General features: G+C 38.0%; 1 protein-coding gene and 1 long non-coding RNA gene across 4 annotated transcripts; both read left to right on the forward strand.

Annotated features, from left to right (window-relative positions):
* The first annotated feature begins 330 nt into the window (after positions 1-330).
* On the forward strand, positions 331-2,118 carry LOC143860575 (uncharacterized). Of its 2 annotated transcripts, XR_013239754.1 has the most exons (3): positions 331-612; positions 1,163-1,351; positions 1,758-2,118. It is a non-coding gene; the product is annotated as an uncharacterized LOC143860575 (long non-coding RNA). The 2 variants fall into 2 exon arrangements; XR_013239753.1 differs by lacking the exon at positions 1,758-2,118 and having other exon boundaries at positions 1,163-1,472.
* A 3,446-nt stretch (positions 2,119-5,564) lies between these two features.
* Positions 5,565-22,744, forward strand: AUG5 (HAUS augmin-like complex subunit). Of its 2 annotated transcripts, none has more exons than XM_077358527.1 (10): positions 5,565-6,486; positions 7,919-8,461; positions 10,521-10,662; positions 14,968-15,144; positions 16,472-16,681; positions 17,673-17,858; positions 18,051-18,210; positions 18,751-18,931; positions 20,124-20,256; positions 22,077-22,744. In XM_077358527.1, the coding sequence occupies exons 1-10, from the start codon at positions 5,954-5,956 to the stop codon at positions 22,206-22,208; spliced, it is 2,397 nt and encodes a 798-aa protein (XP_077214642.1). In that variant the 5' UTR covers positions 5,565-5,953; the 3' UTR covers positions 22,209-22,744. The 2 variants fall into 2 exon arrangements, with proteins under 2 accessions (XP_077214642.1, XP_077214632.1); XM_077358517.1 differs by having other exon boundaries at positions 5,566-6,486; positions 18,745-18,931.
* The last annotated feature ends 429 nt before the right edge of the window (positions 22,745-23,173 follow it).

A 23,173-nucleotide genomic window follows, 5' to 3' on the forward strand; every position in this document is an offset into this window, starting at 1 on the left:
TGGAACCAAATTACCAAATTTCGGACGGCAAAATCCGAAATTTTGGTTTTTTGTGGGGTCCGAAACGGTTGCCGAAACCAAAATTTTAAACCTTGCATATAATCCCTCAGCAAATCTCTTCCTACCATGGAGGTGTCTAGATGCATGGGAATTTTATCTTGGAAAAGTTTTCCATGAAAAATGAGTTTTCCAGTGTTTGAATAACTCATTTTCTATGAAATTTGTTGTTATCTAAAAAAATTACAGCCCCCACTAGGTTCTGGAATTATTTTTCCATGAAATATCTTTTCAATGAAATTTTTTCATAATTTTGTTTCTCCAGGACAAAATCTAGAGAAAGAAACCCCCAAAATACTGGGTCTCAAATATCTCCTTTTTTCCCTATATCCTTTCCCCAGAAGCAAATTCCCATGGCTATTCTGGTCTATAGCCTTCCCCAAAACCTTCTCTTGAAGGCGTCAAGAATCCAAATGAAATCCTCGAAAAGCATGGACTCAAAACCATCTCCCCACCAAAACCCAATTCAAATGAAGAGATGCCTGAGGTGCAGTACTCTCTATCAAGATAAGGATAATTCCCCTACCACTTGCTTCTTTCATGGCCATACCACTGGTATGTGTACTTCGGAACAATTTCATCTATTGTTTTATATATAGAGAGAGAAAACGACTAGAATTGGGATTGCCCCAAATCGACCAATTAATTGTAGCATGGATCATCTAAAGATTTCCACATCTGCAATTAATCAGAGTGTGGATTTGTGAGGAATTCTTTCTTGGAAAGAAGTGGATGGCCTTCAATCAAAAGCAAGATTGCATCTATCTAGTATGCAGAATGCCATCTAGAATCTTTCTTGATCTCTGTGTATAAGATATTTCATAGCTACACAGAAATTTATATTTATAAGGTATATAATAGTTAAAAGAAAGTTCATATTTGTAAGGTTTTAAATGACCTTGGGATGGCCCTGAGTTTTCCCATTATGCATACAATTGACATAGATAGATAGCTCTAGTGAAGGGAAGGATGCACCAAAATTCTGCATGGTCTTCTTCCAACATCCCAAAGATCACTACACCTCTTAATAGGATTTCAAACTTGCTATCTAATGGATGGGGGATTTAGCAAATGGTTTATAGGCCATGTTTGTGATTGATTGTAGGAGAGAGAGGACTCTTTGCATTGGCACCGCCGCACCAAGGGATTGACGGCGAGTGGAGCGACCGGAGTGGAGTGATTGTCTACAAATGGAATGACAAGGGGAACAGACCAAACACTGGAAGTGCCAATTGGAAGAGAAGGTGGAGTTGTTGTGCTGAGTATGAAGAGAATGCACCGCCTTGTCGACAAGGTTGGCATGTTTCTTATGATGATGGTTTTACTCTTTTCTAGTTCTCTTCTTTTCTTCTTATTGGTACTTTATTTGATTGTTAGGCCATGTTTGGCAACCTTGAAATATCTTTTTCATGAAATATTAACTTACCTGTTGAGAGAGGGAGAGAATTGAGAGGGCATAAGTGAGGAGATGAAACAAATCAGCTGAAAAATAAGGAAAACAAAACCTCTATTTTGAGCAGAGCTTTTCTTTTCCCTGTTTTTCAGCCTCTTCTTACCATCTCCTCAATCATGCCCTCTCAGTTCTCTCCTTGTCCCACCCTCCTTGCCCCTCTCCCACCACTTAATAAGCTAATATTTGATGGAAAAAAAATTCATGGCTGCAAACATGGCCTTAATTACAACGTTTTTGTGGCACTCAGTGGAATCTTTGCAAACTACGTCTGTCAAGAGATTCAAAGGTGCCTTGATTTGAAAGGATGAACAAACAGCCAACTTTTTGTGATCTGACTATATGCCCTCAATCTTTCAACAGAAATCAGAAAGAAAAAAAAAATGTCTAGGTGATCTTTCTGCATACGTATAATACTGAGACATTTCACATAATTCAAAGCACCATAATGACCACTAATTGGGTCAAATTTATACTATCAAGTGGTCTACAGTGTACAAGTGCTTTTGTAGCAGGTATCATAAACATAAGTGGAACATATTATTTTTTCACAATGATATAGAGGATGCTACAAACCATAAATTAGATTAAATGGCCAAATTATACACATTTTGTGCAATGACTAAACTACCTTGATTTTCATGAAGAGAAAATTCCATCATGTCTGTAACTTATGAAAAAAATTTAAATTATCCTGATTTCAAAGATGGACTTGACTATCTGTGAACTCCAAATGAAATGATATTGGTATGTAAAAAAGTGGTTAGGGACTTGTATTCCTTTTGGTTTTAAATTGGTTCTCAAGTACCAATACTACAGGTGCAACCAATAGCATTAGATTCAACATGGAAATATCAGTTTCTTATTTGCACAAAAAGTCCAACTAAGACGAATTCAAATTTATACACTATAGGCATTTCTACTATGGTTTACTACTTCCCAAATCATGAGCATGCCTCTGTCTCTTTAACCAGCTTCTGCACTACAAACACCACGTAAGAACAAATTGTCTGGAATATAAAAAAATAGCAGATCATTAATTAATTTAGAAAAAAAAATCAGAAAATGCTTTCATATCAAGCTTAAGTATGTGCAAATCTATTGAGTAAATAAATACACATGGGTAAGAGTCTAGTTGCGCCAAATTGGATACAATCACCAAGGATTTGAACAAAGTTATAATAGATGAATCAATCTAATTTTGGCACATAGGTAGGGTTGTAAGCCAATAAAGAAAAGCAGCAAAGCCCTGTGATGATACATTCTCAGAATAGCTTGCCATATGTATGTGGCACATGGGGTAGGGCTGTAATCCAATAAGAAAAGCAACAAAGCTCTATGATGATACATGTAAGGAATAGATTGCCATAGGCAGGGGTGATGCCAGAAATTTTGCACAAGGGGGGCAAAAATTATAGTAATTTTTTATCTATCTTAAAATTAAGATGGAAAAAATTTCTATCTAAAATTTTGCACAAGGGGGCAAAAATTATAGTAAATTTTGCACAAAGAAGGGAGATAAAAATGGTAACATTAAAATTTTAAACTTATTTTCTATCTTAGGGATGATTGGAAAGGGGGGCATATTTTTTTAAAAAGGGGTAAGTATAGAAAAATATTAAAAAATAAAGGTATATATATATATTTTCCAAAAAATAAGGGGGGTAATTGTCCCCCTTTCCTTACAAGTGGCATCGCCCCTGGCCATAGGCCCATAAGTATCTCATGGTACTGAGTGAAGATCAAATGTATACTAACATTTCAATGTGCAAACAATTAGTGCATTGAGTAAAAAAGAAATGAGGGATTACTTAAGATGGATATCCATGCTTTGTAAGGCAAAGAAAAGGTCAGCATCTCATTCCATTCCACGGACACCATGTATAGTTATCTAGCCAAATTCCATGTTGGATGTGGGGTACCACCTAATCATCAAGACCAGTAAATGGTTTTTCTATCTCAATCAAAACTTCCAATTTCAGTTTCTTATTGATAGAATCCAAAATTTTTTGCCATTTCAAAATAAAGAAAAAAAGAATCCAACATCTTATGTATCTCATCCCAAAGTAACTCCGACAGCTTAAGCTTTTTGGGTTGGCCATTACATGTGGAATTTTTAATATCATGGAGTTTTGCACCCAAGCAATTGCTCTGGTCAAACAACCAATTAGTGGCAGAGCAATTGCCTGGCTTCAAAACTCCATGATATTAAAAATTCTGCATGTAATGGCCAACCTAAAAGAAGAGCCACATGTGCTTGTAGGCCAACCATAGAAAAGAGGAGCCACACGTGAGGAGTGTTAATAAAGTATAAAAGATTGAATGACTCCTCCAACGGCTTAAGCTTTTGGAGTGATTGGTTGTTTCACATGTACCCCATTCCTGCAAAGAACAAATGAACTACACCAACCTCTCCTTGATCCAACTATATCTGGGTCCTTTTTTTAATCCTTGTGTCTTCCGTCCGCTGCTTACGTTACTTGCATCCTCACATCTATCGGCTTCGGCATCTACCTTTGTCAGTTTCTAAGTCACTGTGCACTATTGATCGCCATAAAGTACCATGCGTAGGGTGGGACAGGAAAGCTAAGACCTGTTTGTTTTGCTTGTTTTCGTTTCATACTATGACAATCGATTGTGAGCCCCCCATCCGATTAGATTTATATTTCGAGTTCAATGATAAAAGGGCATGTGTGTTTTAGGATTGTCCCAAAACAATCACTACAGCAGTGCCGGATACAACAAAATAAGCGTACAATTGACATTTAGAAAAGGGATTTGCTAGCCCATTTCACAGCTGGCTTTTGCACGTGAGAACAGCCACTTCAGATGAATTAAACGAATGAGACAAAAAATGCCAACAAGTCAACGCTGACTTTCCGTGAAATTGGCTAGCTACTCACTCTAGAAAAAAAAGCCATTTCTCGGGATGTTGACATTCACACTAGCATGTTTGGATAATGGTGCGAATTCACCTTGTCATTTCTTTTTATAATCAGCTTCTAGGGAATGTCTACAGCAATGTCATGTTGGGGCTCACCTTTTCAAGAGAGAAGAATAACTTGGGATGAGCTAAATGGATGTGAAGTTTTTTTGCTTATGGGTGCAACTTGAGTCGGGTCGGGTTGAGTTTTTGCTTTAAATGAATCGGAGTTAACCCGAACTCGACCCTAAGGTAAAAGTTCAACCCGAATTCCGAAAAATTGACTCGAGTTGCACCAATTTTGCTACGAGGTGCATGCTCTTTCTTGAAAAGTGAGCTGTGAAATAGCTTTCTGTCAAACTACTTATATAGTTTTCTTAGGGCCTGTTTGGATGCACCGGCTAGCATGTCCTAATAGAGTAGTTGGTAAGTGGTCAACTGATAGAATAGTGGGGGTGGCAAAGCACTAGTGGTAATGATCGTAACCCTCTTTGTGGAGGTTGAAAATGGACCAGAATCGATTCTATGAGTGAATAGCAGAAGTGCTACTTAGCAGTAGAAACTCAGAGAGACAGACAGAGAGGGGACTCTCTCATACCTCCAAACTCCTAGGATGAGAAGTAGGTCCCTTGTTTTTGGCAGGAATAGTTCCAGCCTTTGTTGCCCCTCCTCGGAAGAGTAAGTCTACTTAGCGAACTGGCATGACGCGGATATCGATTGATCAATATGCATCTCGAGAGTTGAGTTGACGGGTGAGACTAAGATCAATTTAGGAGAAGATTTTCTAGGCACCAACTATCTATATCAGGGCCCGACAAATGAAGGGAAGTGATATTTACGCCCCTTTTCATCACCAGGGACACCCAGTGTCAGTGTATCAATGGCAAAAAGAGGGCTCATGTACTTTATGTTAGAAAAATCCAGAGGCTTTGATTGTGCACAGTACACTGGCAAATGGGTGTCCCTGGTGATCAAAGGGGCGTAAATATCATTTCCCATATGAATAGTTTGGATCACCCAAAAAAAATGTGGGCCCCACCGTATTTTTGCATTGCAGGCTCACGCACGGCCGTCCACCATATAAAACCTCTCTTATTAAAGGTTGGGGGTGGGGGTGCGGATTATCATTTGTCCTTCTGAGCAAGGAGAAAATCTCAGCCCTTCACAAAAAAATGAAAGGCCGATCCTATCTCAAGCAAGGTTTTATTTCGGAGTTAGCTTTCCTGCACTAAAGGCGTCTTCAACATCATTTTGTTTCACGCTCTTGTCTGGTTTGAAAGCAATAGAATAGCAATCCCTCTCTATCGAAAAACTAAAAAAAAAAGACATAGATAAAACCCTCGTGATTTCTAGGGTTTTCTAAACGGTTGTTTCTTCGTATTTGTTCAAATTGCTGGAAATGCAGTCATCTAGGGTTTTGTAAACGGTATTTCTCCCTTGAAATCAAAACGAAAATGAGAGATCGTGTTTTCTAGGGTTTTGTAAAGAGTAGTTTCTTAGATCTGTGATTCGGATTTTTGAAAATGCAGTCTTCAGGGAGCTCTGTTCCTCATCCAGAGGCGATCTTAGAGTGGCTTCAAAAGGAAATGGGTTACAGGCCACAAAACCCTTACCTTTCAGCCAATAACTCTCTTCCTTCAATCGAAACACTACGTAAGATCTGCCGTGGGAATATGGTTCCTGTGTGGAAATTTTTGTTGCAGAGAGTTAAATCTGAGAAAACAGTGGAGAAGATTCGGCGGAATATCCACGTTCATGGAAGCAACGATGGGATTTCAGATGCTGTGGTGAAAGATGAGACAAAGATTAGTAAGGGGAAGAGGAAGGAGAAGGATAAGGTGAAATTAGGGTTGGGGTTTGAGAAAGGATTGGGTGTTGAAGGTTCTTCGGAGAGTAGGGAGATTGCTTTGAGGGAGAGGGAATTGGCGGAGAAAGAGGTGGAGAGATTGAGGCATGTTGTTCAGAGGCAGAGGAGGGATTTGAGGGCTAAGATGTTGGAAGCATCAAGGGAGGAAATGGAGCGCAAGCGAATGCTTGATGAGAGGTCTAATTACAGGTAAAATGAAGAAACTTTTTTTTTTTTTTGGGAAATGCCCACATTTGATAGTAACCTGTTGTTGTATACAAATTATTTTTACCATTAGTAGCATTAGCTTTAATTTTGTGATTAGTATGGATATCAACATCAGATGTTTTCACTCTACTGCATGAAACTCTTAATTTTTTTGCTTTTTTCCCAATTTTTTTTTTTTAATATATATTTCCCTTGCACTGTTTTCAGACATATTGTGGTATTGGGTAGCTTGGGTTTGTAGCATTGTAACGTCTGAAGGTGATCCCTGTTCATGTTGAAGATTCAGGGATTTGATTAAATTAGCAACTTATATGTACATGAAATGAAATACTAATGTTTGCACCTTTGATCACGATCTACACTTTGCAAGAACAAAAACACAAACAAAAGTATGGATCTCTCTGCATTTTCTACAATTCAGGATTTTCATTTTCTAATATGTAGGAGAAACCCTTTTGGTTTTTTGAAAACGTAGGCAGCCTATTTTCAAAAATGAAGGAGCCCTTGCAATATTTGAATTTGTGGGAGCTTCCTTGGGCTTTCTACAATGCAGGAAACACCTCTTGCAAATTGGAATCTTCTAAACTGTAGGAAAACAAGAGTATGAAAATCGAAGAGAGAAGATCTAGGATAACATATTGGATAGGTTTTCTCTTCTATGACAGTTTTTCTCCACATGGTATTTTGCTTGGGTGCAAATATAATTGTATAGAAAAATCTTCATTTAGTAAATAATAGGCAACTACTACTTCCATATAGGAAACCACTCAAGATTGGTTTTTAGCTTCAAGCAATCATATATTGTCATTTATCTCTCCATGAACTATCCATATACAAACTAGCCTTTAATTCTCCCAACACTCAATACCCGTGTCGGATTCTGACACTTGTTCCCATACTGATGGAACATAGACATTTTACTAAAGAACTTTGGGACCTTATCAATGAGTAGTTGATGGGAGTGTTTGAGGGTTGCCATTCGTTCGTTTCGCTCAACTAAAGATTGAAAGACACTCCTTTGTGGACTTCATTCTTGGGTGTGCTTGCATGCTTTTGTTTCCTACCTACATTGGTAGTAGAATGAACTGCTTACCCTCCTCAAACTGTCATTGTTATCTAGTCATCATTTCTTGAAGCAATATTAATTTGAAGAGCACTGCACTCCTTTTTTGGCATTGTAGTTTCATTGCTCTCCTCTTTATCTGTTGTTATATTTAATTCAAGTTATTACTTATCTAACATGAAAAACTACTCTGGGGTTATACATACAGCATAGTTATGCCTTATGTTGGTCTACCTTTCAGATTTCTTACGTGGCAGTGATAGTTAAAGAAATTCGAAGCTTACCTGAAGACATGTATTTAATCCATTTAATCCTTCCAACCTTCATTGCATTATTCTTTTTGACATTCAGGCACAAGCAGGCAATGTTGGAGGCTTATTTTCAACAATGCAATGAAGCAGCTAAAATATTTGCAGAGTACCAAAAGCGTCTCCATTACTATGTTAGTCAAGCAAGGGATGCTCAGAGGTCTAGTTCTGGGGTTTCTTTTGATGTAGTTGATGATTTCCATGCAAACAGCGAGAAAGAAGCTGTTTACTCGACGGTTAAGGGCAATAGGTCCTCGGATGATGTCATTCTCATCGAAACCACTCGAGAAAGAAATATTCGGAAGGCATGTGAGACACTTGCCGCGCATATGATTGAAAAAATAAGGAATACCTTCCCAGCTTACGAAGGAACTGGTATTCATGTAGATCCCCAGTTAGAGGCTGCTAAATTGGGCATTGATTTTGATGGGGAAATGCCAGATGATGTTAAGGCTGCTGCCTTAAATGCCCTGAGGAATCCTCCTCAACTACTTCAGGCCGTTACTGCATACACTTCACGAGTGAAAACCTTGATTCATAGGGAAGCAGAGAAAATTGACATCAGAGCTGATGCGGAACTCTTGAGGTGTCTTTTCACTCTCTTTATTATTCTCTGTGTTCTTTTTTCTTTGATATTTTAGTCCTTCATGTAAAGCCACATAAGTAAAAGTAGTTGATTTTATGTATTCATTATTACCATGAGCCTGTATAAAATGCATGCCTGAGATTTTCACCTACAATTTTGTTATTTTGACCACTCATTCTCTGTGTTTGCTTTAATAGAATATTTGATCAATATTGGTCATTTTTCATTACTTTGCAGACCTATAGATCTTGTATCCTGTGTCGGTATGTCACCTTTATCGCATCAAAATCCAATTGAAAAACAGGGACGATTCTATTATTTTCTTCTTTTCTTCACCGTCTACAACCCCCCTTCTTCATCGTTCTATTCTTCCCTTCTTCCTAATCTATCTTCCTCAGTTCTTTGATCTTCTTCTTTTTCTTCATCTCAGCTCACCAGATCAAGCCACAATAAGCCTCTCACCGCTAGCCACAATTATCTTGTTCGGTGCTCCCGCCTCTGGGTTTCTTTCCTTTTTTCCCTTATGCACCTAAGCTAACAGTAGTGGATAAGAGGAGGAAGAGGACTAACCAAGGAAGACAAAAGATCCAAATTCCCTAATCTTGAATATATATACACACACACACACACAGAGAGAGAGAGAGAGAGAGAGAGAGAGAGAGAGAGAGAGAGAGAGAGAGAGAGAGAGAGAGAGAGAGAGAGAGAGATGTTATCAGCACTACTGTATTTTGATGAGGGCACTCCTCACTTTATTAAAAGTACAGTATGGCCCGCACCATAGGATGATCCGAGCCGTCCATTAGATGGGCCACAGCCTAAGTAGGTTGTGCCCCAAAAATCATTTCCATAGGTTGATCCTAACCCTCCGATCTGAATGTTAGAGGGTTGATCCTAACCCTCTATAGATCGGAGGGTTAGGATCAACCTATGGAAATAATTTGTGGGGCACAACCTATTTAGGCTTTGGCCCATTTAATGGACGGTTTGGATCATCTTATGGTGCAGGCCATACAATACTTCTAATAAAGTGAGGAGTGCCCTCATCAAAATACAGTAGTGCTGATAACATTTCTATATATATATATATATATATATATATATATATGGATTTGCTGGGGATTTTCACAGAAAGGCGTTTCACGGCTGGCTGTTGCATGAGAGAGCAGCCACACAGGCTCACTTGTCAGCAGATTTTGTCTTCTTCATTTAATTCATCTTAGGTGGCTGCTCTCTCATGCAACTTCCAGCTGTGAAATTCCTTTCTGCAAAAGTCCCTAGGAAATCCCGTGTGTGTGTGCACATGTGCATGTGTTTAGGGTTTTATCTCCCCATTTCTGATATGGACACACCCTTTCCCTCATTTATTTATTTTAATTTTTAAATGGAAGTATTCCTCTTTGATTAGATTCCCATTTTGTATTTTGTTTTCTCTTTTCTTGCTTCTGTATACTAACCATCTTGGTCAGTTGTTCTCCTCTTTTCTTCTTTGCTAGTATGTTAATTCACTATTCAAATTTTTTAAATGGAAGTATGAAATCCTAGCATTTTGGTCCCACACGCGGATTTTATGGTTAATCTAGATCAATGATCTTGTAGGCCATCACAAATGTTGAAAGCGCATTCATATGTTAGTTAATGTCTAAAAAATATGAACAGTTGATTTTTGTAGGCCTTAATTTTACAGATGCATATAGTCAGGAACATCCATGCACCACCTAAAGTCTGTGCTTTCGGGTGGACCACCCTCCAGGACAAGATTCCCATGGTGGACCTTCTCCGCAGCTGTCATATGTGGATCATTGAAAAAAAAAAATTACTTCTTTTAGTGCCAGTGTTAAATTATGTATATGTGCTATAAATGTTTTGTACGTCGGTGCTTTTATTTTCTAGATTGTGCAGTGGTAGTATGTCTACTTCCATGTATATTCATACTTTTGATTCCGAGTGTTCTTGTTGTATTTTGCTCACTTTAGTTCATAGTTTATGGTGGTTTAGTGAGTACATGCTTTGTGAATTGGTCATGGGTTTATTATCTTCATTTCATTATCTTTTCCTCTAGGTACAAATATGAGAACAACAGAGTAACTGATGCTGCTTCTCCTGATGTGAACTCAAATTTACCATATCAAGTGTATGGTAATGGGAAGATAGGAATAGATGTCTCTACCAAAGGAACTCATAAGCAGCTTCTTGAAAGACAGGTAGGTTTTAGAAAATGGTGGTGTTATGTAACATCCTTCTGACTTGTAATGTATCTCAACTTGGTGCTGATCTTTCAGTTCTATATGCCTCTTTTGCCTTAATTCAAAACCAACCTTACATGCATTTTACAGTGTTCATCCTCCAGTTTGTAAAAGGAATCTTGCTCAAGATGCTGTTAATCTGTTAGGATTTACAGATTATTTTGGAGATTTCGTATCTCTGTTAATCTGTTAGGATTTACAGATTATTTTGGAGATTTCGTATCTTTTCAAATTTAAGTTGTTTGTATTCAGATTTGAGATTCTTACGACTGTAACATTATAGAGGCTTTACATGTCATTCTGACAACGTGTAGATTTGGATAATTATAGATTTTGCCTGCTGATGGACATGAATTGTCATTATATTTTAACATGCTTCAACATGAACATTGTGCAGTCAATAATTTTGGAGCAATAATATGAGTAGTAGACAGTGATATAGAAGCAACAAGGGCTGTGTAAGACTTCGCATGGCTTATCAAACTCGTCCATGCTATTATGGTAATTGATTTTACCGAAAGCTTGATTTCATGCTAGGAAGAAGCATACCGAGATGCCTCATTAGATTTTTGAAACACCTTGAGTGGGAAGTTGGATGTGGTCTCTAGGCTGGTGTGTTTGCCCCCTTAGTGTAGGGATTTGGGAGAGGGATTTGCCGTGATCCAATTTTGAATTGATGTTTTGCTAGTTGGAGTAAAAAGAGGTAGGGGGAGACCGAAAACAACTTGGGTAGAAACAGTGAGGAAAGACTTGATGGCTAGGAACATAACAGAGAAAATGACCTTGGATAGGAGAGAATGGAAGAAAATGATCCATGTGGACGAACCCAACTAGTGTCAGGATTAGACTTAGTCAATTTGAGCCGGGTAGATTCTTTCACCTTCTTCATGAAAATTTCTAAAGGATTCATTAGCCGACCCCAACTAGTTTGGGACAAAGGCTTAGTGGAGTTGAGTTGAGTTTTGCTAGAACTATGAGATCCTACTTCGTTGCATCATCATTAGTGCTCTCTGGCATGATTCCAAAAGCATTTGCTCAGGAACATGGAGCATATTTACTAGCTCTGTTTCTTGGTAGGAGGAAGCAAACGAAGATGCACCATTATGTTTGGGTACTCCTTGAGTGGAAAATCGGGTGTGTGTGTCTAGGCTGGAGTGCTTTTTTCGTTAGTTTAGGACCATGGGAGTGGGATATGCTGTGATGCAATTTTGAACTTACCTTTTGGTAGACCTATGAGAACTCCTTGAGTGGAAAGTCGGGTGTGTGTGTGTCTAGGCTGGAGTGCTTTTTTCGTTAGTTTAGGACCATGGGAGTGGGATATGCTGTGATGCAATTTTGAACTTACCTTTTGTTAGACCTATGCGATCTTACTTCATTGCTTCTGGAATGATTCCAAAATCATTTGCTCAGGGGCATGGGGCTTACACACCAATTCTAGACTGAATTTCCTTCCAATCATCTGAAGCATTGGCCTAGAGTGATTATACTAAAGTTTCACTCTACATATTCGCATGCAAATGTGAGGGACTAAGTGCTCCCATATTTTTCGAATGGTGAATACATTATTAAAGAAAAGAAAGAGGAGAACCTCACGATCGAGATGGAGGCTTGACGATCTGCTTCACTGTTGGCCGACCGAAAGACAACCAAAAAACCTTCTAACCGATCTTGAATTTCCTTAATAAGATCTGCAGATCTCCAAGGATGGAGAGTACTCATCCAACCATCAGATGACATTAAGGGAGTCTCCTTCCATAATAAACATACCCAAATCTCAACTATCTACGAGTCTGATGCCCTACCAAATTGCCCTCACTTCAGCCTCATTAGAACCCTTAGCCCCAATAGGTCTTGAGAATGTCCACATGGTTACTTCCAAGGTTTTGGTTTTGGTCGCCACGGAAATGAAAACGTTTCGATTTCGGTTAGAAAATTTGGTGGAAATCCTATAAAATCACGGACGCATATGCAAATGATAGAATTTTTAGATGAAACCTAAGGATTAAACACAAATACACACTTAGAAACCATCACATTAGCAAGACAGCCATTCATACTGGTTTAACAACATCAAACACCTATTGACATGCGCTATTGCGCATGTATGATAATTCACTACATGCCATATTTCACATTTAATTCATATGAATATTTATATATAATACATACATTACATTTCATATGTAATTCATATAAATTTAATTATATAATGCATATTGATATGCTATATCTTGTTAATACATTTACGGTTTCGGTTTCAGTTTGCATTTCGGTTTCAGTATGTGTTTTGTTGTGGATGGAAACATAAACATTTTGATAGTCTCATGTCAATTTCGGTGGAAATTTAAAACCATGGTAACTCCATCCTCATCCCTAAGAAGGCCCCCACTCCTGCTGGGACAGGGTACCGATGGTCGATCCGTCAAAATTTAGCTTCACCATACCTGAAACTGGGAGCACCAGTCAAAATTTAGCTTCACCATACCTGAAACTTGGAGCACCACCTAGGAATAGGAGCCTCTACCTTTCCTTGCTAAAACAAATCTCCCTCCAACAACGCCTCAGATCTGCACTAGAGGTAAACTTGGAAGCAAGTCAAGGTCTTCAGCCAAGAAATGACTAGCGATAAAATCTTCATGCATGAGTAAGGACCTTTAGCGCGATTTCCGAAGATACATGCGTTCCTCTCATTTCATAAGACCTAGATGGTATCTAACATCACCATCTTCCATAAGATCCTCCCTTTCCTTGGCCAGGGTGCATAAGTCTAGCTATCTAAGAAGTCAGACATCCAGGAAGGAAACGCCTAAGACACCCCAAATCTGTCTAATATACAACTCCAAACAACTCTAGCAATCCTTCAGTGGAGGAGCATATGATCCACCAACTGGCCTCCACTCACAAGGCACAATGATCTACTATTAAGATCGTATGGTTTCATAGATGATCAACTGTCAGGATCTTATCGTGGCCGGTGATCCACCCAAAAGCACAATATCTAGACGGAGCAGGTATGCCCCAGAATTTGAACAAATGTGAAGACGGTGGGCAAGAAACAATTTTGGCGATACAAATAATTGACATTGAAGACCCTGAAGGATTCTAGATCCAAACGTTCTTGTCATAACTCATAACCAGCCTTCTTAATGAAGATAGAATGAAGAATGCCCAAGAGCACCACTACGCGATTGATCTCTCTGTCAAAGAAATGCCGTATGAAATTAACCTTCAAAAAAATCTGCTCCTCAAAACCTTCCAAGAAATCTGCCCCTCTACCCACTCAAAAAAGCTTGAACTAACACATCTTTATCAGAAGCCATAGCAAACTGTCGAGGAAGATATCCATTAACTGTTCTCCTTACTCCCCCCTATCCCACCAAAAGCTGGCCAGATCCCCTTTATAAGCCGTCTAATCCCTCCACACTGTCAGACCACCACTTTCTGTATTTGTCGTCAGAGATTCAGTTACCAAAGGTAGCTCCATACTTACACTCAAGCTTTGATTTGGCCGACACTTCAAATTTATCGCCGACTCAAGTGTCCTGCCGTTTCCAACACAACACGCGTGTCCACACGTGTCGACACTCCTGTGGACAATTTTACTTGTATTGCTGGAACTGTTAGACTTAATGTGGGTGTGTGGACATGTTTTTGTACCGTGTCAAGTGTGACATTCTGTTTTTTTATTGAATATTGTGTTTACCTCATTTATACAACTCGTATCCATGTCGAAACTGGACACACGAATCCATATCCACAAATCATGATTACATATACTTTCTATTCTAGCCATGTCCCTGTTTTAGGGGTTTGCCATGTTCGACACTCCTTGTCCGTGTCTACACACGACACTCGTGTCTGTGTCGACAAATCATAGCTCTCAAGCATACATGTATATGAGGTATTACCACCTTAATAGGGAGTGATCTTGTCCCGCTAATGATACAAGTTCTCACTTCCACGTAGAAAGCCTTTTTTCTATCCTTTCAATGATAGGATTCCATTCATGTACCTATTCTATATACTTTAAACATGCATTTTAATTTTCAAAGTATTTATTAATTACATCTTCGGACTAAAGGTTATGAGTTCACTGCAAAATTTTCTAGTTGTTCCATAAAACCATTTCAAAAAAAAATAAAATCTATTATCTAGGTAGGATTAGTTGTTCCACTTTTAGGATTTATTTTCTCATCGTCTTTTGTTGAAGCAGTTAAGCTATTGTTTGTGCTGAAAGATATCTGATAATTTAATTGCCTGCAGAAAGCACATGTTCAACAGTTTGTGGCCACTGAAGATGCACTCAACAAGGCTGCAGAAGCTAGAAACTTAAGTCAAAAGCTTATAAAACGCCTGCATGGAAGCAGTGATGGAGTCTCATCTAACTCACTTCCTGCCAGCACGACTTCAGAAAATTTGGGCACTCTCAGGCATTTTGAGGTATGTTAGCATTGTTGCGTGGGTACTATCTTCCATTCATATTCATCAAGTCAGTCTTGGAGAGATGTCCTCGTCTTTTATTAATTAATTACATCTGTTTTCAGTTGTGAAGCAGCTATTCTAATAAAGTTTAATGGGAGTATGTGACTCCTAATTTTGGTAGACGTCAATGAGATGCTACGTTTCACAGTCTTGTAACTTGCATTAGCCTTTAGTTTAATTGATTTCAGTTGAAAGTAGTTTGTGGTATTTTTGTGCCAGTCAATTTATGACAACTGTCTTTTGGCTTAATGGCAATGCCCGCTTCCATGGAGATTCTCAGGCCTTTTTCAGAGAGATGGAAGCTCTAAGCTCAAGCTTGTAGAACATTCCTTCTTCCACATCCATAGGGAAGGAAACTTCAAAGGCAACAGTAGTGGATAAAAGTTGAAGTTCTAGCCTGGTGCTGGCTTTTGTTCCTGTTACTTTTGAGCTATGCTATCTCTCAAGAACAGTCATACTTGCCAATAAAGTACTGTCCAGGTTCTTCAATAAGGATTCAGCTAGTTAACTAGGTTATGATTTTGTATTGAGATATATTAGTTGTCTAAGGAAGTTATAAGAAAGATTAGTGTTTACCATTTCAAAAAAAACTAAAGAAGAAGTTATATTAAAAAAATATTCACTACCAATGCCTGAGATGAGCTGTGCTATCTCCTTTTAGATGTTGTATTAGAATTGCTCTCGACTTATACTGCTATTTGGAATCATACTAGTCACTAATATTTGACTGAAATCACTGACAATTTGTGTTTCCTGGGAAGTCCTTGTGCTGTTGCACCCCTCTAATATTTTGTCTTTCATTTCAAAAAAAATAAAAAATTGTGTTTCTCTGAATGCGTGTATATGCATGCGCACATACACACGCACATATGTATATATATGTACATATACATATACATATACATGTAGTATATGTGAGTATATATCTACAAATACGCACGTGTGCACGCACATGCACATGCGTGCACACACACACATACTTGAATCACTGACAATTTCTGTTTTTCTCTGAGCGGGTGTGTACACGTGCGCGCGTGCGCGCGCACGCACACACACACACACACACACACACACATATATATATATATATATATATATATATATATATATATATATATATATATATATATATAGAGAGAGAGAGAGAGAGAGAGAGAGAGAGAGAGAGATGTGTAATATGTGCGTGTGTGTGTATCTACACACATAAAAAGCCATACATAATTTAGGCCCTTGTGTGATCATTAAATACCCATCCTAATGATTCTTCCTCTAATTTCTTCCACAGTTGGATGTTTTGGCTAAGGAAAGAGAAGCAGCTGGATTGAGGGCAAGCTTGAATACATTGACATCTGAAGTACAACGCCTGAATAAATTGTGTGCAGAATGGAAAGAAGCAGAAGACTCTCTGAGGAAAAAGTGGAAAAAGATTGAAGAGTTTGATGCTCGTAGATCAGAACTGGAATCCATCTATACTGCTCTCCTTCGGGCTAACATGGTAAGACATCTCTGCTTCAGGATAATGTTTAATTATGTAAGTTCATATGTGCCAAATATGTTAGGCAAGCTGTGAATGTCATAGTATTTCTTGATGGTTTGATTATATGTACCAGCAAGGTTCTGAAAGTTGGTATCAAATTGTTAATCGTAATAGTGGTTGAATCAAATAGGATTGTAAATCATGATTCATTCAGATTTTTTAATAAAAAAATAGAAAAAAAATCATTACAAATCTGAAATATAGGAAAGTGACTAATAATCCATTTCCCATCCACAACCATTAATTAAGTTGCAATTATGATCATCATCATAAAGATTCCATGGGTCACTAACTAATCAAGTCAATTGACCGATGCATGATGCATACTAAACAATAATAATATAAACAAGAAAACAAGTTACAAATCCATTTCAAACATCAATAATCAATCATCAATATGTTGCATGTCATCGTTGTCTCCCTTCCTAGCATAAGCAACACACTCATCTTCTTCCTCGGATTTTGATGATAAACATATTCTTCTCCACCCTCTTGCTTGTTTTCCTTATCGGTCCAACAATTGAGTTTCCTACAGCATATATTAGTAATTCATTATTTCACCACATAATAAGCATATTTTTTCAACTCATTTGATATTTACATAATAAGCATATTAGAAACTAAAATATAAATAAAAAGAAAAACCTGTGCCTTGATGAGTAGCATAACCTTGGAAATATGCTCATAAAAAAATAACCTTGGAAATATTTTTTTTCCTTTTTTGACAAATAACATAGGACTGAAACAGAAAGGTGTATTTGAATTCAGATATTACTAACTATTCTTTCAAAAAGATATTGTACTACCTATCTTTAGCTAACAAAGATTGCATATATTGAGGATATGGTGCATGGGGTTTGCCTTATTTTTGTTGTATCTTACAAATCCAATCTCAGATTCTTTTCCTTAAACATAAAAAATTCCTTTGCTGATATTAGTTTTCCCGCAGGATGCAGCTGTGTTCTGGGATCAGCAACAATTAGCTGCCCGAGAATATGCTTCGAGCACTATCATTCCAGCATGCGGAGTTGTCGTTGACATATCAACCAGTGCAAAGGATCTCATTGAGAAAGAAGTGTCTGCCTTCTCTCAAAGTCCCGATAATAGCCTTTACATGTTGCCATCAACTCCACAGGTTGGTAAAAGTACAAATAATTTATAGCTATATTATTATTGGCAGTGTAGTTAGACAACTCCTGTCCCTTTTTTTTTCTGTACATGCTGTTCTTCCTGTTATGCTGGATCACACACACACCCACAAACAAACAAAATTCCCATTGGGTGCTAATGGATCTTCAATTCCCATTGTTTTTTTTTGTCTGAACAGGCTCTACTAGAGTCCATGGGTGCTAATGGGTCTTCAGGGCCTGAAGCAGTTGCAGCTGCAGAGAAAAATGCTGCTCTGTTGACTGCAAGAGCTGGGGCCAGAGATCCGTCGGCCATTCCTTCTATATGCCGCGTTTCTGCTGCCCTACAATATCACGCTGGTGAGTTTCTTGTGCCCTAGAGTTGCATGGATCTCCTATTTAAGGTGCATTGTCACAGTTTGATCTACCTCTTGCTATTGTTGGAAAATTCTCCCTGAAGTAAATTTAATAAATAATAATAAAATTACTAAAGTACATTTGATATTTTGGATCGATGTATAATTTAGAGATCTTGTTAAAAATATCCAGATATTTCCGCTACTTTATAACTGAGATCTTGAGAAATATTGTGAAAATCTCATTTTTTTTAAAAATAGATTGAAAAATATCAGTGGATTTCCAGAATTACAGAGATATTTATTACTATTTCTATTGTCTCATTCCATAAACTCAAAATGATATTGCCTCGACATGTATCCACCTTTAGGAAGAATTATTGATTGGTCATTTTGGTTCAGGAGTTCAATTCTTAAATTAGATTTTCCTTTGTTGACTTGGATATAGTGGTGCAGTCAATGCTTTTCTTTTCTTTTTTGATTTTTTTGTTTTGTTTTATGTTTTACCAACTAATTACTCAATATTTATGTTTGGAAGGTTCAGATGCTGGTTTAGCATCAGTGTTAGAGTCTCTGGAATTTTGTTTGAAACTCCGGGGTTCAGAGGCTAGCATTTTGGAGGAATTGTCGAAGGCAATTAATCTGGTTCATATTCGGCAGGATCTTGTTGAAAGTGGTCATGCTTTACTAAATCATGCATACCGTGCACAACAGGAATATGATAGGTAAATCTGTTGTTTCATGTGTCTCTTTCTTACTCTCTGCAAAATAGAATGTATACATATAGTGTAAATGTATCAGCATTTTCAGCAAGCATTATGTTAAAAAAAATGTGCATATTGTTGCAAGGAATTTTCCTCCTAAAGTTGGGAAAGATGGAGCGGGCATTTCAGCATCTTCATGGATTTATTTATTTAACAAAATTAGGAAACTAAGGAAATATTATAATAATATTAATATTCTGTGCTCATTTTGTCATGTAGAAATAATCAATTGTTCTTTAATTCATACTACATGGGCTACATACACATTCTTAGTAAATAAAACCTAAAAATCATGAAGGCATAAATGCACGACAATACTGCATTAAAAAACACAAAAAAACATTTGGAGTAGTTGATTAAGAATAGATAATAAACCTCCCTCAGTGGGTCATTCATCATTCATGTTGAAAATGGAGAAAGTAATTGCATCTAATCAGTCAGCTAGAAATTGCAAAACTGACGATGCACAAACTTGAGAATGGAAAAATGAAATTGGTATGCTTGATCTCAATGGAAATGTAAAATGTTAAAATAAGTGTTCTAGCAGCAACCCAGCAGATCACCTTTTCAATTTTCATTTTTTCCCCTTAAAATACATTCAGAAAAAATAATAGTAACTAACCCAGCTCCCACGCTTTCACCTACATATGGTTTTGCCGCCTACGTATGGTTTTAAGTGTTTTGGGTGAACAAAAAAAGAAGTTATTCAAAATTTAAGCATATGGTTTTATTGATAGGCGTGCACCTTCGAAAAAAGGCCACACCTTGAGAATGAAACTTATGCCTCAGCTCAAAAAGCACATTCCTCACAGATGCAGGCATTACTCCTCTTAGGTGTGCATCAAATCCTTTTTACACTGATCTGAAAAGATATCTAGGGTGCAGACCTGAGATCCAACGGTGAACAGCTGCCCAAAATAAAAACCGCCTGGAAGTCTGAGGACCTTTAGTACCGTACCCTACACCCGAACCAGCAGCCCTCGTGCTCTCCAACCAAATTTTCCTTGGTTGTTAGTAGTTAGTTCTATAAATTTTGATATGCTTTGCATCTACATTGGTCGGTTCATCTTTTAGTTACTATCTTCATTCTCGCTTGATTTATGTGGAGCTACAGATTTTGGAATAAATCAGTTTCAACCATTATATCTTGCAGGACTACTAGTTATTGCTTGAAATTGGCTGTTGAACAAGAAAAGGAGGTCATGGAGAAATGGCTGCCCGAACTTAAGAGTGGAGTTTTGAATGCTCAAAAATGCTTGGAAGATTGCAAGCGTGTTAGAGGCTTGGTAAGTAACTGCATTGTTGTACTTTCTTGGTTCATAAAAGCTGTGCTGCCTGTTGCAAAATTCCTTGATTTTACTTGGTTTTCACAGTCCCACGCTGCCTGAAATTTCTTCTCTTAAATGTCAGTGGCCCCATTTGATGTTTAGTTGTTTATCAATCTGCTTTCTCATTTGAAGTTTTTATAATGAAATTTGAATCTCAAAATTCAAGGGAAGGGTGTGTCCTTCATTTAATTACTATCCTTAAAAGCCCCTACTGGAGCATGAGCAAATATCTTGTCAGATCTTAACATTTAAAGAAATCCCAATTTTTAGTGCTAAGCTCCAGAAATGACACCGATGAAACATTATAATTCAGCTCCCTTGTTTCTTATGCATGCATCCAGGATACGTGGAGCTAAAGTATCCAATTATTGAACAAGGATACTCAAATAAGGGTAAGGGAGCCTCTGGTGCTTCTAATCCATATCCTATTTTACTCTTTTTCTTTTGGTGATTGTATTAAGGTTCAGTACGAAGCAACCACGTCATATTCTTCTATTCTCATTACAGCAGACCCATTTTAAAAATACAAAGAAAAGAACTCGTGGAATTCTTTTGGTCCCATGATATCTTTTACTATAATAAGTTCCCACTGAAACCATTTATGTTCGACTCATGTGCCAAACCAATTTGTGGATAACTAAGTGAATCTTATCAGTTTGATGTGAATCCAGCTCCGATACGGCGATACCAAATTGGTGATACCAAATTGATGTGAATCCATGACATCGAAGAGAAAGAATAGATAATCAAGATAAAAACAAGGAAAATCAAGATCAAGATCAAGAAAAGGGGGGGATAAGAGTAGAAAAGGGGAGCGTTTTATGAACCAAACCAGAAAGGGTAAAGAAGGAAATGAGAAAAAGAAAGGTAAAAAAGAAAGGAAACTAGAAAGAAAGAGATATCAGAAGAAATGGGGGAGATGGAGAAAAGGATGTAACAAGTACGAAGGATAGTGTCGGCTTATAATTCCAACCGAGAGGAGATGAGGGGGAGAGGAGAGGAGAGGAGATGGAGAAGATAAAAGAAAGAAAAATAAGAGTTTAGGATAGAAACTGATCTGATATGAAGCTCAAATCTTTATTTATTCCACCATTGCATAACATCAAAGAAAAGTGCCTTGAGGCTATGTATAGTAAGATAAATAGAAAGTTCTGAAATCTTAAGCAAAGGCCCAACACGTTATGCTCATGAAACACCTCCTATGTGGTGTTGCAGCATTTTAGCTGCTACGATCTTGCAAAGTTTTCTCAAAATATTTATTACATGATATTTGTTAAGGATTTCACAGCTATGATTTTTTCCTTAAAATTTTGTGGTCTCTGGGCATCTGAAGATTTCATAATTTTCAACCCTGACGAAGGCTCAGGATTCAGTTCATTATTTAGACCGCAAATGATAGTCGAGGAACTCTTTATAGAGAGGCTAACAAGAAACTCCTGTTGTCTTGTTGTGGGATCATTATATGATTCTCATCTTTAACTATCTGCATCGTTTGCTGCTCCTTTGCCCGCAACAGAGAAAAACCCAGAATTTGAACAAAATTGTGACTTTCTTAGGATGTTGCTCTGGTGTCGTGTCTAATCTTTTGAATGCTCCTGATTGAAATTCCATAATTTAAATCTTGGTGGTTCTGCATATCCAAAATAGAGTTAGTCATTTGTGGGCTTACAAACAGTTTTTCTCTTCAAGTTAATACTGAAACCTTTTTACCTTCTTACCTAATGTATATTCATGCTGGACTAATACTCTGGTCTCCTTTCAATTATGTGCTTCTACAGGTTGATGAATGGTGGGAGCAACCAGCAGCCACCGCCGTTGACTGGGTAACAGTGGATGGTCAAAATGTTGCTGCTTGGCTCAATCATGTAAAGCAGCTCCAAATGGTGTTTTATGATAAGGAGCTTTTGTGAAAGTTTCAGTGAACATGCCGGAACGTTTCTCTGTACCTTTCCTGCCTTCCAATCTTTTCTTTTCATAGGTGACCTGGGATTGAACCTACGACCCTTCCAGTTGAAGAACAACGCCTTGGCCATTGAGCTAGAGGTTCAATCCCATTCATTTCCAATCTTGCCCAGAGTTTTGTGTTGGTTTGAAGGGTTTCCATATGTACCATGTTGTGGATTGCGTCAGACTCATTGGTTTAGCGCCATGGGATTGGAAGGTGCTGTGGGTGTTTTCCTGAGTTTATGTTCTCATTCATAGAGGTACGCCTCAATTTCCTTCACATCCCTGTATAAAAAAGTTCCTCTGTAAGGGGATTATTTGTAACGTATCCCATCTGTAATTCTTGGGTTTTGGGGTCTGTTTTATAATTCTGTGTCTTCAAGCTTGTGTGATGTCATTCGAGAGCAGTGTTCAACTGTAGAAATGTGTTAGTGCACGGATTTTCTGTTATCATGGTCTTGTTCTGAATCTTCTGATTGGATACAGGTGGAGATTACCATGATTTAATAATGTATTCCACTTTAATTAGACACTTGAATACAGGTGGAGATGACCCAAATCAAATCTGACTCACCGAGTTTAATCCAAATGAAATCGCCTCGAGTGTTGGGCTTTATGCTACACGCTTGGCTCCATGTGAGTCCGAGGACATGTATGGGTTTTAAATCTTGACTATCAACATTGGGTCCAATGTGGCCGACAAGTTGTTCAGAACCATTGATCTAGTGGCAATCATGCATTCCATATGGTCCTGGTCTCGTGATGATAAATTTGCCCCCTTTTCTTTCTCCGCCCACCCCCTCTTTCCATTCCCTGCGGGCAAAACGTTTGCAGCGGATCTTGGAGCATCTCCTCTGCACACCACTCCACTAGGAATCACAAATTTGGAAATAAAAATAAAAATGGGCAGAACAGGAACCCAGCCACTGGG

The sequence above is a fragment of the Tasmannia lanceolata genome, unplaced genomic scaffold, assembly GCF_043159265.1.
Source record: "Tasmannia lanceolata isolate RefF3 unplaced genomic scaffold, GAP_Taslan_0.1 ptg000003l, whole genome shotgun sequence".
Taxonomy (NCBI): Eukaryota; Viridiplantae; Streptophyta; class Magnoliopsida; order Canellales; family Winteraceae; genus Tasmannia; species Tasmannia lanceolata.